The sequence below is a fragment of the Ursus americanus genome, chromosome 9 (assembly GCF_024610735.1).
Source record: "Ursus americanus isolate L20-20 chromosome 9, mUrsAme1.1.p, whole genome shotgun sequence".
Taxonomy (NCBI): Eukaryota; Metazoa; Chordata; class Mammalia; order Carnivora; family Ursidae; genus Ursus; species Ursus americanus.
In genome coordinates this window covers 32578886-32591827 of record NC_142135.1, presented here as the reverse complement: position 1 = coordinate 32591827, position 12942 = coordinate 32578886, and the positions used below count along the sequence as shown (strand labels likewise).

The 12942-nt window shown below is 32.8% G+C and overlaps 1 protein-coding gene across 1 annotated transcript in view; it reads left to right on the top strand.

Moving 5' to 3' along the window:
• The window catches only part of RIMS2 (regulating synaptic membrane exocytosis 2), a 364820-nt gene that overhangs the window by 78165 nt on the left and 273713 nt on the right, over nt 1-12942 (top strand). The window contains exons 3-8 of the mRNA XM_045805820.2: nt 1178-1245; nt 3079-3198; nt 5956-6055; nt 7098-7221; nt 8885-8931; nt 12115-12227. Of these exons, the coding sequence (XP_045661776.1) occupies nt 1178-1245; nt 3079-3198; nt 5956-6055; nt 7098-7221; nt 8885-8931; nt 12115-12227 (572 nt within the window). The remainder of the gene's footprint in view (nt 1-1177; nt 1246-3078; nt 3199-5955; nt 6056-7097; nt 7222-8884; nt 8932-12114; nt 12228-12942) is intronic.

The window sequence follows — 12942 nt, the reverse complement described above, 5'->3', positions numbered from 1 at the left end:
TTTTCGTCTACCTATCTCCTTACTTGTCTTTTAGGCCATACGCTTCGTTTCTCATTTTAAAGATCACTTCTTTAGAGGTCATTGCTGACCCCAAACTCTACGTTAGAGCTTATTATACTGTTCCATGGTGTTTTGAGAGTTCTGCCCTTTGCACTTATTATACTCTCTCGTAGTGTACTCTCCTGTATGACATTCATGATTTATTTATTGTGTTTATCTTCACTCCGTTCTATGTCTCATTGTTTTACTCCTTATGCTAGAGCTTAGCACAATACATGGCAAATGGAAGGTATTTACTAAATCTTTTTAAGTAAAAGAAAATATGACTAGAGCTTAAAAAGATGTATATGTACACATAGAGACTAAAAAGAATTTTATTTAAATGTAAGGCAAATAAGGAACACATAAATTTGGGAAATGGATATTCATTCTTAGTTGCCAATTATATACATTGTCTGACAAAATTATTTTAAAAGAAAATTTACTTTTTATGAGAATGCAATTTCTACAAAAAAAGTTGAGAAAATATTTCAAAGTAATTTTATGTAATTCATGATATTTAAGTAAAGTTTATCTTTACTAATAGAAATTGAGTGACTCTGTTTTTTCATTTTCATACAAAAATAATCTTTTGTGTAACCAATTCTTCTTTTTTAAACCACCCCGATTTTTTGGGAGGTTTCAGCATTATAAAGAATATCATACTACATTCCAGGAACAACATTTAATTACTTTTTTTTTGTTGTTGTTGTAGTGGTTCTTGGCAAACCGCTATTTAATTTTTAAAATGTTCCTTGATCTTTGGAGAACAAACTCGTGTCTGTAGGCCAGCATGGAAAAAAAAAATAGCATGAATAACAGACACAGTGGATAGTCTTTTTCTTTTTTGGAGTATATAATTTTTTCATTTCTATTCCTGTTTGTTATTAGCCTTTTCTCTTCTTGCAGAACTTTTGCTCTCTAGGGTCCATCTAGAGTACATAAACTTTATATTCTGCATTCTATAAATTTTACTCATTTGGAATCTTAGCTTTCTCTTGGTTTATATAGTGAGTGCTGCAGACAAAGTTCTTGAATCCAGACAGAATCACGTAGTTTAAAATGTTTATAATGTCTTTGTCTGTCCTTTCTTTCGCTGTCTCCTTTACTGCACTCTTTGTCTGTCTGACTCTCACAGGAGACATGGATTACAACTGGTTGGACCATACGTCTTGGCATAGCAGTGAGGCATCCCCAATGTCTTTGGTGAGACATGTGGAGCCTTACTATTTAATTTTCGTTTTTCATTTCACTTTTCCTTTTTTATTTACACCTTTGCATGTATTCTTTTTTGTATCTTTTTTTTATTTTTATTTTTTTTTTATTTTTATCCCACACCTGTAGGGGACAGTCAAAAGGGAAAAAGAAAAACTAGTGAGCAGGCAGTTTTGTCGGACTCTAACACCAGGTCTGAGAGACAAAAGAAAATGATGTACTTTGGTGGCCACTCTTTGGAAGAGGACTTGGAATGGTCTGAGCCTCAGATTAAGGACTCTGGGGTAGATACCTGTAGTAGCACAACCCTTAACGAGGAGCATAGCCATAGTGATAAGGTACTGAGATTGTGGAGCCTGCCTTTCAACCTGCTCATTTGGTCTTCGTTTGCTCTCTGTCACTCATTCAAACAGAACATAATAAAAGGACAGGGCATTTCAAGGGTCAATGTAGCATTTCCTAAGGTGCAGAAAAGAAAAACAAAACCAAAACAAACAAACAAACCAAAATACTTCTCGCTTGCTTTGCTGTTTTTGTTGTTTGACGGCATACCAAAAAATAAGTAAATGAAATAAAAAATTAGGAACAAAGGAATGCTTTGTCTGTGGTCGCATGAGAGAACTTTGTGATGTTTTTATAAACCACAAATATAAAGAATTTTTGGATTGGCTTATTTGATTGCTTGCATATATTTTCCTTGGGATGAAAAATTATTAATAGTTTCAATCCCAGGCAAAAGGGAGATAATTGGGTCTGTTTGCACAGAAAAGGTTGTTTTTCTTTTTTCCCTTTCACTGTCATTTTGCTCTTTTGTTTTATTGTCATAGCATTTTCATGTAGTATTAATTAGTACTAGAACCATTGCCATCTGCTTTGGTATTTATTATTTTTGCTTTTAGAATAGTGAGACTTTTGAAATCTTTTTGCCATATAGATGTGATTGACTGGAACTTGTCTTTTGCCTGCCAAATTTTGCATGAAGATGTGCATGTTACTTTTAGATGACTGTGAAACTGTGATTACACAAATCATTTACTTTGTTATTTGACATATAATTTATAATGGATGGTGTCATGATTTACAACGGGCTTGGCTCTGCCCTGAGAAAGAGATAAACTCTTAACGTTTTCAAGCTTATTTAACAGTGGCTGCCATTGAATTATCTAATAAACTTAATTTACTAAATAGATCAACGACCTGAAAAAATCAATGAACCTACAGAAAGTGAGAAATATAAACTAGCCTCACCTTTAAATTAGGTCTCTTTCTCTCATGCAGATTCAACTGAAAAGTTACTGGGGCTTGTGTATTTTTATAATTTTAATCTAGAAACCTATTTCAAAGAAGCCCTCATCGTAGGTTCAAATTTGATGTATTAATATAATTTTACCTTTTTGCTTTTACTGTAATTAAGTCTTTCAAAGTCTCCAATAGTGTTTGAACATTAAAATATCATTTTTAAATGAACTTAACCTCATAGAATTTCAATCTATCTTTTCTGTCATGTGAATTTTTAATTAATATTCAGCGTGTAGATAGTTTGCATATATTTTCAAGATTTCTCAGACTTCATAAAACAATATAACTGCAGTAATGTGTCAGGGCACTGTAAGAATTTGCAGTCATTGGATTTTGAAAAATCTTGAGATGATAAAATTGAGCGTATCCGCATAATGTAGTAAGGCCTTTGATCAGTGTTTTGAATGCAAACTGGTTTGTGTAATCATAACACTTTGGAAATCTGGAGTTTGGAGAGATTGTAAAACAGGGGTGATTTATCATAAAAGAACATTAATTTTTTTGTTTGTTGATGCAATGTGTCAGCACCCTGTGACGTGGCAGCCATCTAAAGATGGAGATCGTTTAATTGGTCGCATTTTGTTAAATAAGCGTCTAAAAGATGGAAGTGTGCCTCGAGATTCAGGAGCAATGCTTGGCTTGAAGGTATGTGATGAACTATGTGAGATTTTAGCTCTCTACGCCTTTCCTGATTAAAGACAAAAGCAAAAATTTAATAACTCTTTCCAACTTATGCCAACTTACTGTTTTTTCCCCCATTTTCAAGAATTCCCAAGTATTTGCACTCATTACCCCAAATCTTTGCATTTTCCAAGTATTATTTATTCTGCAATAATACTTGTATGTATGATTTTGGAAAATACAACTCAAATGATATGCTTGAATCCTGAATACAGTGCTCGAACTTATTTTATTTATACAGTTTGTCCTTTAAGTCTGTATCTGTGTTTATATTCTATTAAGACAGTGGGTTTAATCAATTACTAAATATGCAAACTTGGGAAATGTAGTATATTTATGACACAGTGTTTAAAGGAAAACTATAGGGGCGCCTGGGTGGCACAGCGGTTAAGCGTCTGCCTTCGGCTCAGGGCGTGATCCCGGTGTTATGGGATCGAGCCCCATGTCAGGCTCCTCTGCTGTGAGCCTGCTTCTTCCTCTCCCACTCCCCCTGCTTGTGTTCCCTCTCTCGCTGGCTGTCTCTCTCTCTGTCAAATAAATAAATAAAATCTTTAAAAAAAAAATAAAATAAAGGAAAACTATAGGCCCCAAATAGCATCACTTAGGTTAAGGCCCCATGTCACTAAAACAAAAATTAATACCTAGTTTAATGCAGTTTCAGCCCCCCAGCAATGTAACCTTTATCCAGTCAACATGGAATTTCCTGGTCAATACTAGGAAATTTATTGATAGACGCCCTTTTCAGAGGGCAGTCTTGCCTTAACAGTGCATTCCTTGCTAATAAATTCCTTTCTTTTATTTATTTATTTTTAATGCCCTCTCTCCACCTTTGAAAACCTTTGTTTTGTTGAGCTCGGCAGAACTCTCCTCTGCTTGCTAGGTGGGATGCTGCCCGATTCATGAATCCCATAATAAAGTCAATGACATCTTCAAATTTACTTGGTTGAATTTTGGTTTTTAGCAATCAGAATATAATTTTTCTGTCAGTGTGGCAAAATGTGGGTGTGTGTATATTTGTATGTGTGTGTATGAGAAAGAGAATACTCAAAGATCCTTATACTAGGAGATTTATTATAAATATTGATTTATATTTGACTGTGAAATACCAGACAGTTATTTGGTAAGTAGATCGAATAGAACTATGTGATTTTGTTGTTGGTGGTGGTGGTGTTGGTGTTGGTGGTGGTGGTGGTGGTGGTTTTTTGGTGGTGTTGTTCATCTGTATGGTGAATTAAAAACTGAAATGAAAGAAGAGTAAATGGTTTTTAGAGTTAAGCAATTGCCACAGAAGTTGTCCTGTAGAATATAGTGAGATATTAGAAAACTTTGGGTGTAAGTGGAATTGGCCAACTAACATTTATTGGGTGGCTGCCATGTAGCTGGCACTCATCTGAGTATCGTACTCCTATCATATTATTTAACACAGCAGATGAGAAATAGGCTTAGAGAGGTGTCATAACTTGCCCATGGTCACAAAGATGATGATGAAGGTGAGATTTAAATCCAGGTCTGTCCAATAGAGTGTTAGAGCAGTGAAAAGTAGAGGTTAAGAAGTCTTGGCTTGAATCCCAGCTACAGCCATTACTAACAATGGTACATTGGGCAACTAAACTGTTAGCCTCAGATTCCTCATCTGTAAAATGGAGATAAGAATGCTTATTGAATTATTATAATAAACTTAAATAAGGCAATATAGAAGCATTTAGCACAGTAGCTAGCATACTGTAAGATTTCAGGAATAATAATAGTATAAAGTATCATTAATTATTATTATTGAAGTTTATCAAGCCAAGAAAGTTTTAAAATATTAACATAAGGATGTCAGCCCATAATATCTATACATTTAATTTTCAGAATCAAACATAGGACTAATTAGTTAATATGAACTGAACTAAACTGAGGGTGTTGACTGCAATTTGGGAATAAATACATAGGAAAAGCCAGTGCCTTTTTAAAATTCAGGTATTGTTCACTCAATTTAGAGGAAAAAAAACTAGTTAATGAAGTTAATTACTGTTATTTGCTTAACACGCTGTAAAGTTGATATATTGGTTGAATGGTAGTTGATCACAAGCATTAATTTTGTAAGAAGCCAGTCTTACAGGTACACATATGACTCCATAGCATTATTGTGAACATTTCTTTTTCCTCTTTTTAAAAGACATATATGAATAGAAATATAAAATTGAAAAATTGGGCTGCAAATGGTCTGAAGTTTACATGAATTCTAATGAGATTAAGTGCATTTTGTAATTTTCTTGGGAAAAATCCATCATTATCATTTACATTATTAATGTGCCTAAAAGATTCCTAAATAATGAAATTTTGGTGGGTTATCATAGTCAAAGTAACAAATATTTATGTGATTATATTTGAAATCTATAACTAGAAATGTTAATAAATTATATAATACTGTAATACCATGTTTTTGGAAATGATAAAAATACTTCTCTAAGATAAATTACAAATTATTAAATTCTTTCTAAGGTATGTGTTTTTTTTTACAAATAATAAATAAAATTGTAAAAATTTTAGAATATGTAAAAAGAATCCACACATGGAACATGTACTCAGTTTCTAATAAAACTATATTATTTAAAAGTTATTTTTAGAATATTATAGTTTCAAAAGCTACAAATTGTCTAGTTATTTTTTACTTGAATCTTCAATTATGTTCCTTTGAACAATATGCCTGTTTGAACACTTTTCTCTTTTAAACAGGTTGTAGGAGGAAAGATGACTGAATCAGGTCGGCTTTGTGCATTTATTACCAAAGTAAAAAAAGGAAGTTTAGCTGATACTGTAGGACATCTTAGACCAGGTAGGTTTCTATCTTTGATTATTTATATTTAAACTATTAAACTCAAGTAGTTATAAAAAAGTTATCCTCACTTAGAAGTGATTTGACCAAAAATAAGGAGCCCATTTTTAACTTAAATAAAAAATCTTTATTCATAAATGGAAAGTGTAACTATTATTTCTTGAGTCATATTAGATAAAAAGATTTTTATATTTACTCTTTTTTTTTTTTTGGCTGATGGATATTCTTATTGTGTATCTAGTATTAATCTATTTTGCTTCCCATAAACTTTCATTTTTCTTTTGAAAAAATTCCAACAGTTTAGGAAACAAACTTTATGGATAAATACATATTTCCTACAATGTGTGACTCCTTATCTCTTTGGTAATGGATACTATTGGAGAGATCCTTGAGTGCCTTGGAGAGAATATGAATAACTGCTAAGTATTAAGCCTTTTGTAAGAAACTGTAGGGGCACCTGGGTGGCTCAGTTGGTTAAGTGTCTGCCTTCGGCTCAGGTCAGGGTCCCAGGGTTCTGGGATTGAGCCCTGTATCACATCAAGCCCCCTGCTCACTCAGCAGGGAGTCTACTTCTCCCTCTCCCTCTGCACCCCCTACACTGCCCTGCTTGTGCTCTCTCATGCGTGCTCTCTCTCTCTTTCAAATAAATAAACAAAATTTAAAAAAAAAAAGAAACTTTAGACAAGGTGCTCAGTTGCATATATATTGACAAATCTGGAATGTAGTCATAAAATTTTCAAAGAATTAACAGATTTTAATAATTTCTAGAATTAAATAGTTTCTAGAATTAGATCTCGTTAAGAAACCACAGACATAACTTTTATGTAATTTTATTGCTCAGATGTTTGTCCTTTTGGGTAAAAATATTAATCATCCTTATGGTCAAATTTTATGCCAATGGAGCTGTTCTCAGTATGTCTTATTCCGTAATGGTGATTTTATTCTATGGAGTTCATTGCATTTTACGATTGCTTTGGTTTCAAGTGCTTTTTATGGGGTTAGTTTTTCTTTCTAAGAGTATCGTTACTGGAATACACTATAGGGGATGAAGTATTAGAATGGAATGGAAGGTTATTGCAAGGAGCCACATTTGAAGAAGTATATAACATCATTCTGGAATCCAAACCGGAACCACAAGTGGAGCTTGTTGTTTCAAGACCTATTGGGTGAGTTGGTTTGTGTACTTTACGGACACACCTTATAAAGTTGACCACTATTACACAATTTGTAGTGTGCAATCTAAAAATACCTGATTGCTATACAAATTGTTTTGAGCATAGTGCTTCTTTTCTGCTTTTTTGCTAAAACGTAAAACCAAAAATCATGACATCTCTTTATCTGATCATGCTAGAATACACAGTTAATTATAAAAGAAGAAGAAATATTTAGGTGTTTACTATTTTTATTGTCGTAGTGTAGCTTAATAGGTGGCTAAAGGCATAGTAGGAGAAGTAATTTTAAAACTACTTATAAAAGAAAGTTCATGAACTGTGGTCCTCTACACTGTGAAAATGAGGGTCAATGAATTTTACATATTCTTTTCAAAATGGAGATTTCAACCTAGGAAAGAGAGGTCCTAAGGACACACTATTCAGAAATAGGGGGAACAGTTGAAGGAACAACATGACGTGTTTAAGGAAACAGACCAGAAATAAGCAAATACCAAAGTACTCCTTGGCTTTTGTAATTTTTTACCTATAGATTAAATTAGCAATTTCCAAAAGTTGGCAATAAATATTTTTTGTGACTGTATCATGAGAATTTCTCATTAAATATCACAGCAATGTTTCCCTTATAGAAGCTTATATTCTAAGCCAATGTAAAAGATATACCTATAACTAAGTAAAAGCAATAGAAAAAATATATACGATGATTAAGTGCAGTTATTAAATGCAAGTTTGGGGTAAGAGTATTTGAAGGTGGAAGCTATAGAAATTCTTTTTTTATTGTAGAATACCAATGCCCAGTTTTCATTCATTTAGAAAATGACTGGATTGTATTATTTTGATCTCTTTTTATGTTGGAGAAAATGACTTACATTGATAACTTAGTTTTATTGAAATGTTCCTTTCAAAGTAATGAATCTGGCATATGAAATTGTATCTCTTTTTCATTTTGTCTCTTCATAGTTTTGTAATATGGTAAAACTGCAGTGTATTAGCTTAGTGTAGTAATCAAATATATTTCTTGGTATTAAAGGATCCTCTAATCATATTTTTGTTTAATACCTTAAATATTCTTTTATGTATATTTCTGAATGACCTTAACTATTAAAATCTACCCTGCGTGGCAAATCTCAAACAAAAATGTATATACTTTTGGCATAAATGCAGTTGCCATTTGTAAGTCCCAATGAAAAACATGTTTGCATTTTTTCCTCAGTGGAGTTGTTACATTTAAAAATTTCAGTCACAATCGGAATCTTCAAATTTTTCTTGTGGTGATATTTTATTTATACTTCAATGTTATTGATTAAAGAATAGAATAGAATTCAAATATATCATAAAGCCTATCTTAAATTCAAAAATCTATTAGAATGGATAATCATGTAGTAAAGCACATAGAAAATAAAGTATGTTTTTATCAATCTGCTATAAGTGCATATGATAATGCATAAATGCATTATTCCTTTCTAAGTAGTTGAGGTTAGTTCAGAATACTTGGATTGGCAATCAAGTACTACGGCTTGTTTTCTCTTACGTAATGCTACCATCATACACAATTTTGTTCAGTTTACGTTCTCCCGTTATATGTAGGTTGATGATCATCAAAATGGCAGTTGCATTAATTGTTGAAACAATTTCCTGTTTTCTTGTTCTATCATTTCAGAGATATCCCTAGAATCCCTGATAGCACACATGCACAACTGGAGTCCAGTAAGTCTCATTCATTCTAGAAGATAATACTAATAGTGTCATTTCCCAGGGGTCAAATGAAGTATTTTACCTATTATTACAAAAAAGAAATAGAATAATCTTGTTATCAAATATATAGTCATTATACAAATGAAAAATGGAGTATTATTTCATGTTATGTGGGATAAAGTACAAAATTCTGTAATATTTTAAGATCGTTTTTTTCAGACGCACCATCTTAACTACTACATATTTTTACATAGCTTTATTAAGGTAGGCTACAGAAAACTGCACCTAAGTGCGTAATAAGGTAAGTTTTGACATACAGAAGATACCGTCATCACAATAAAAAATAATGAACATACCCATCTCTCCTAACAGCTTCACCCTAATTTCTTCTAATTTTAAAATTTACTACTTTGTGAACTAACCATCAGTAAGTGGGGGAATGCTCAGCACAATCTAGTGAATAATGTTCTAATTTATATTTTTAGAAAATAGGATAGTAGATCTGATTTAGCATCAGAGTCATAATGGAACAATAGACAAATAAGTTTAAGTAACGTTGAATATGTAGATGCTTTTTATTACGTGCGCTTGAGTGCTGTTTTAGATGTTAAACAGATGGATTTTTTCCAGTGAACTAAGTTTCTTATTGATTGAGAGTAGAGTAAGGGATATTGTAAAAGAAGAGAGGAGGAGGGCTGCCTTTTGAAATATGTTGCTCAGGAGAGACCATATTGAGAAGGAATGATTGGAGCAAAGATCTGGAAGAGTGGCTATCGGCAGCGGTGGGGGTGGGGGAGAAGCTTTCCAGGTACAGGGACCAAGCCGTGCAGCGGTTCTCAGGCAGGAGGGCCTATTATGCACTTGAGGAAACGCAAGGAGACCAGTGTTGCGGTGCCAGAGTGAGTGAGCAGTCAGAGGATGAAGGATAGGGGGGTCATGGCAGCCAGGTTGTATAGAGTTTGTAAACCAGTGTAGAGCATACTTTGTTTTGGGCTTTTACTCTGTGGGAAATTGGTAGTTATACAGGATGGTTTGGAGGAGAGATTTATGTCTTAAATTCTGGCTACTGTGTTGGAAATAGTTTAAATGGAGTCAAGGGTGAAAGCAGAGAGAGTAGTGAGAGAACTATTTTTATATTTAGTATTTTATTTGGTGACTTAGTCGGCCATTGGTGGTAGCAATGGAGGTGATGAGAAGTGATTGGATCCTATAATAATTAAGAATATACTATTAAAATAGATTTTTTTACTTTTATATTACAATTATAGGTGTCTTTAAAATGTTTACCAGAGAGGTGAAATACTTTGGGAATGGCATAGCACTGTGTTTTTAAATATGATTGAATGACTTATTTGATCTGGTACTAAATCATTTTATCCAAAATAATACCATGATCACAAAAACTATAACAATAAGTAAATACTGTTGACCCTTGAATAACATGGGTTTGAGCTGCGTGGGTCCACTTATATACACATTTTTTCAATAAATACAGTGTATTACTGTACATGTATTTTCTCTTCCTTGTGATTGTTTAAATAACATATTCTTTTCTCTAGCTCACTTTACTGTAAGAATACAGTATATGATATATATAGTATACCAAATATGTATTAATCAGCGGTTTATTGGTGAGTCTTCTGGTCAATAGTAGGCTATTGGTAGTTAAGTTTTGGGGGAATCACAAGTTATTGTGGTTTTTTGACTGTGCAGGGGTTAGCGCCCCTAACCCTCAGCGTCAACTGTACTAATATAATGATATCATCATCATTCTCATCCTTGCTCCCATTTTACTGAGTGCCCGGGATTGTGGTTGATGTTGTGTCTACATTATCACACTTCTTTCTTACAAAAGTCCTGTGGAGTAGGTACAATTTTTATTCGCTAATGTAACATTACTCAGATATTGTATGAGCAGGGTGGAACCCATTATCTTATTACAGCTATTTTAAAAAATACCCTAGTCTACAATTTTAAAATTGTTCCTGAGGAGATGGGGTCCTTTCTCAAATTAAATTAGAATCAATCCTTTATTCTTTAAAAGTTGAATAATAGGCTCAATTATTAATCTCTGTCCTTAGTTCCTCAATAAATTATTTTCTTCATAATGGTTTTAATTGCCAGATGACTCTTAAGTTCTTAGTACCGAGATGATCTGTCACTGCTCCTTTATCCTTGGATGTTAAAATAATATGTTCCGTTAAGAAGCATAATAATATGCTTCCTGTTACTTGAAGCTTAACATGTAGAAAACTGAGCTTATTTCTTACTCTAAAGCCATCGTTCTTTCCTTTTCCCTTTATCTCTCATATCTAATTAGTTTCTGAGTCCTCGTTTATTTGTTTTGTGATATCATGGGAATTCTTTCGTTCCATTCCATTTTGGCAACATTTCCTAGTATTGTTTTATTGAATTCCACCTGTTTTTAAGTGTTTTCCATCTCTTTCAAATCAACCCATGCTTTAAGTAAGTGGTAAAGTCATCTTCAAATGTAGTTATTGCCTCATTCAGAAGAGCTAGCATTGATACTCAGTTAGAGCCCAGAATTCCAGGCACTTAATTCCCCCTGCTATCCCAGGAGCTCCATTTTTACTCACCTTCCCTACTGTAGAGATATATTCATACATACAACTTCTGGGTACTGAGGCTCTGCTTTTTCTGCTATTCTGCCTCTTTTTTCATAGACCTTTACTTCCCTTCTGCCCGTCTAATTTATTATATTCTTTTCCAGATGTAGTTTCAACTTACCACTTCCCAGAAAGACTTGATGATTAACATTCTAGTACTTGTATTTTCAGAATTATAAGTTTAGACCATCTTCAAGTTGCTTTTTGATTTAGGTTTTTGTTCCTAAGTCTCTATTTTTAGAACTTTCTTCATATGTTATTGTAAGCTATGAATTTAGTATACACATAACAGACAAAGTAACTAAGTCCTGATGTAGAGGTCTGTCTCTACTATAATTGGCAGGGAAAATGTTTCACTCTTGGTCTTAAGAGAATCCCTCAGCTGTACTTAAGCTTCAAAAAATAGCTGTAAGTGTATTTGGAACATCGTGGCTAAGAAAATGGTTTACATAAATACATTTTGTGGACATTTTAAATAAATAAATAATTTAAAAGACATATGGTAAAGATTATTAAATACAAATGAAGAGTCATCATTATTGTTATTTATGTGTAATTACCATTTCAGGTTCTAGCTCTTTTGAATCTCAAAAAATGGATCGCCCTTCTATTTCCGTTACCTCGCCCATGAGTCCTGGCATGTTGAGGGATGTTCCACAGTACTTATCTGGACAACTTTCAGTATGTAACCACTACATTAATTTCTCTTTTTTGGAATACCAAGTAGTGTTATTAGTATATGACAATAGCTTTTGTAAACCAACTCCTTCTTAGAATATAATTATGCTTTTAACCATCACTTTTCACATTCTTAGTAGTTTTGATTAATTGAAATTTAATTTTAATTATTTAGCATGGAGTTTATTAGAGTATATTAGATTTCCTGGAATTTAATGAGAGAATTTGTGGAGATATCTAAAACCTTCTTTACCTTAGTAGTTTTATTCCAAAATTCAAAGTCATGATTTTTGCTCAAGATCTTTACATTATTATAATTTGTCCTAGACTTTTGAGAGAAATAAAATTGCTGTACTGTATATTTAGATGGTATATTTAAGATGAAAGTCAATTTCATACATTCCCTACTTTTGAAGTTTAAGGAAATTTGGTATGAATTTCATAGTAAATCATTGGGGTATGAATATTGCTGTAAGTATAATGATACTTGAGAAGCTTTGGTCAACAGACAAAAACTAAGTAAATGGGGACATATATAATAGATAACTGAATATACTGGGTGATTTCATTGTAAGTGATCCCTAATTCGAACATTTTATATAAAAATTAAAAATTGAATTAGGCATTTTCTGTCCATATTAGAAGAGCTTTGCAAATTTGAGCCCTCATTCTTTATCAGTTTCTTCAGTTATCATTCTCTTTTTAAACTATTTAAAAT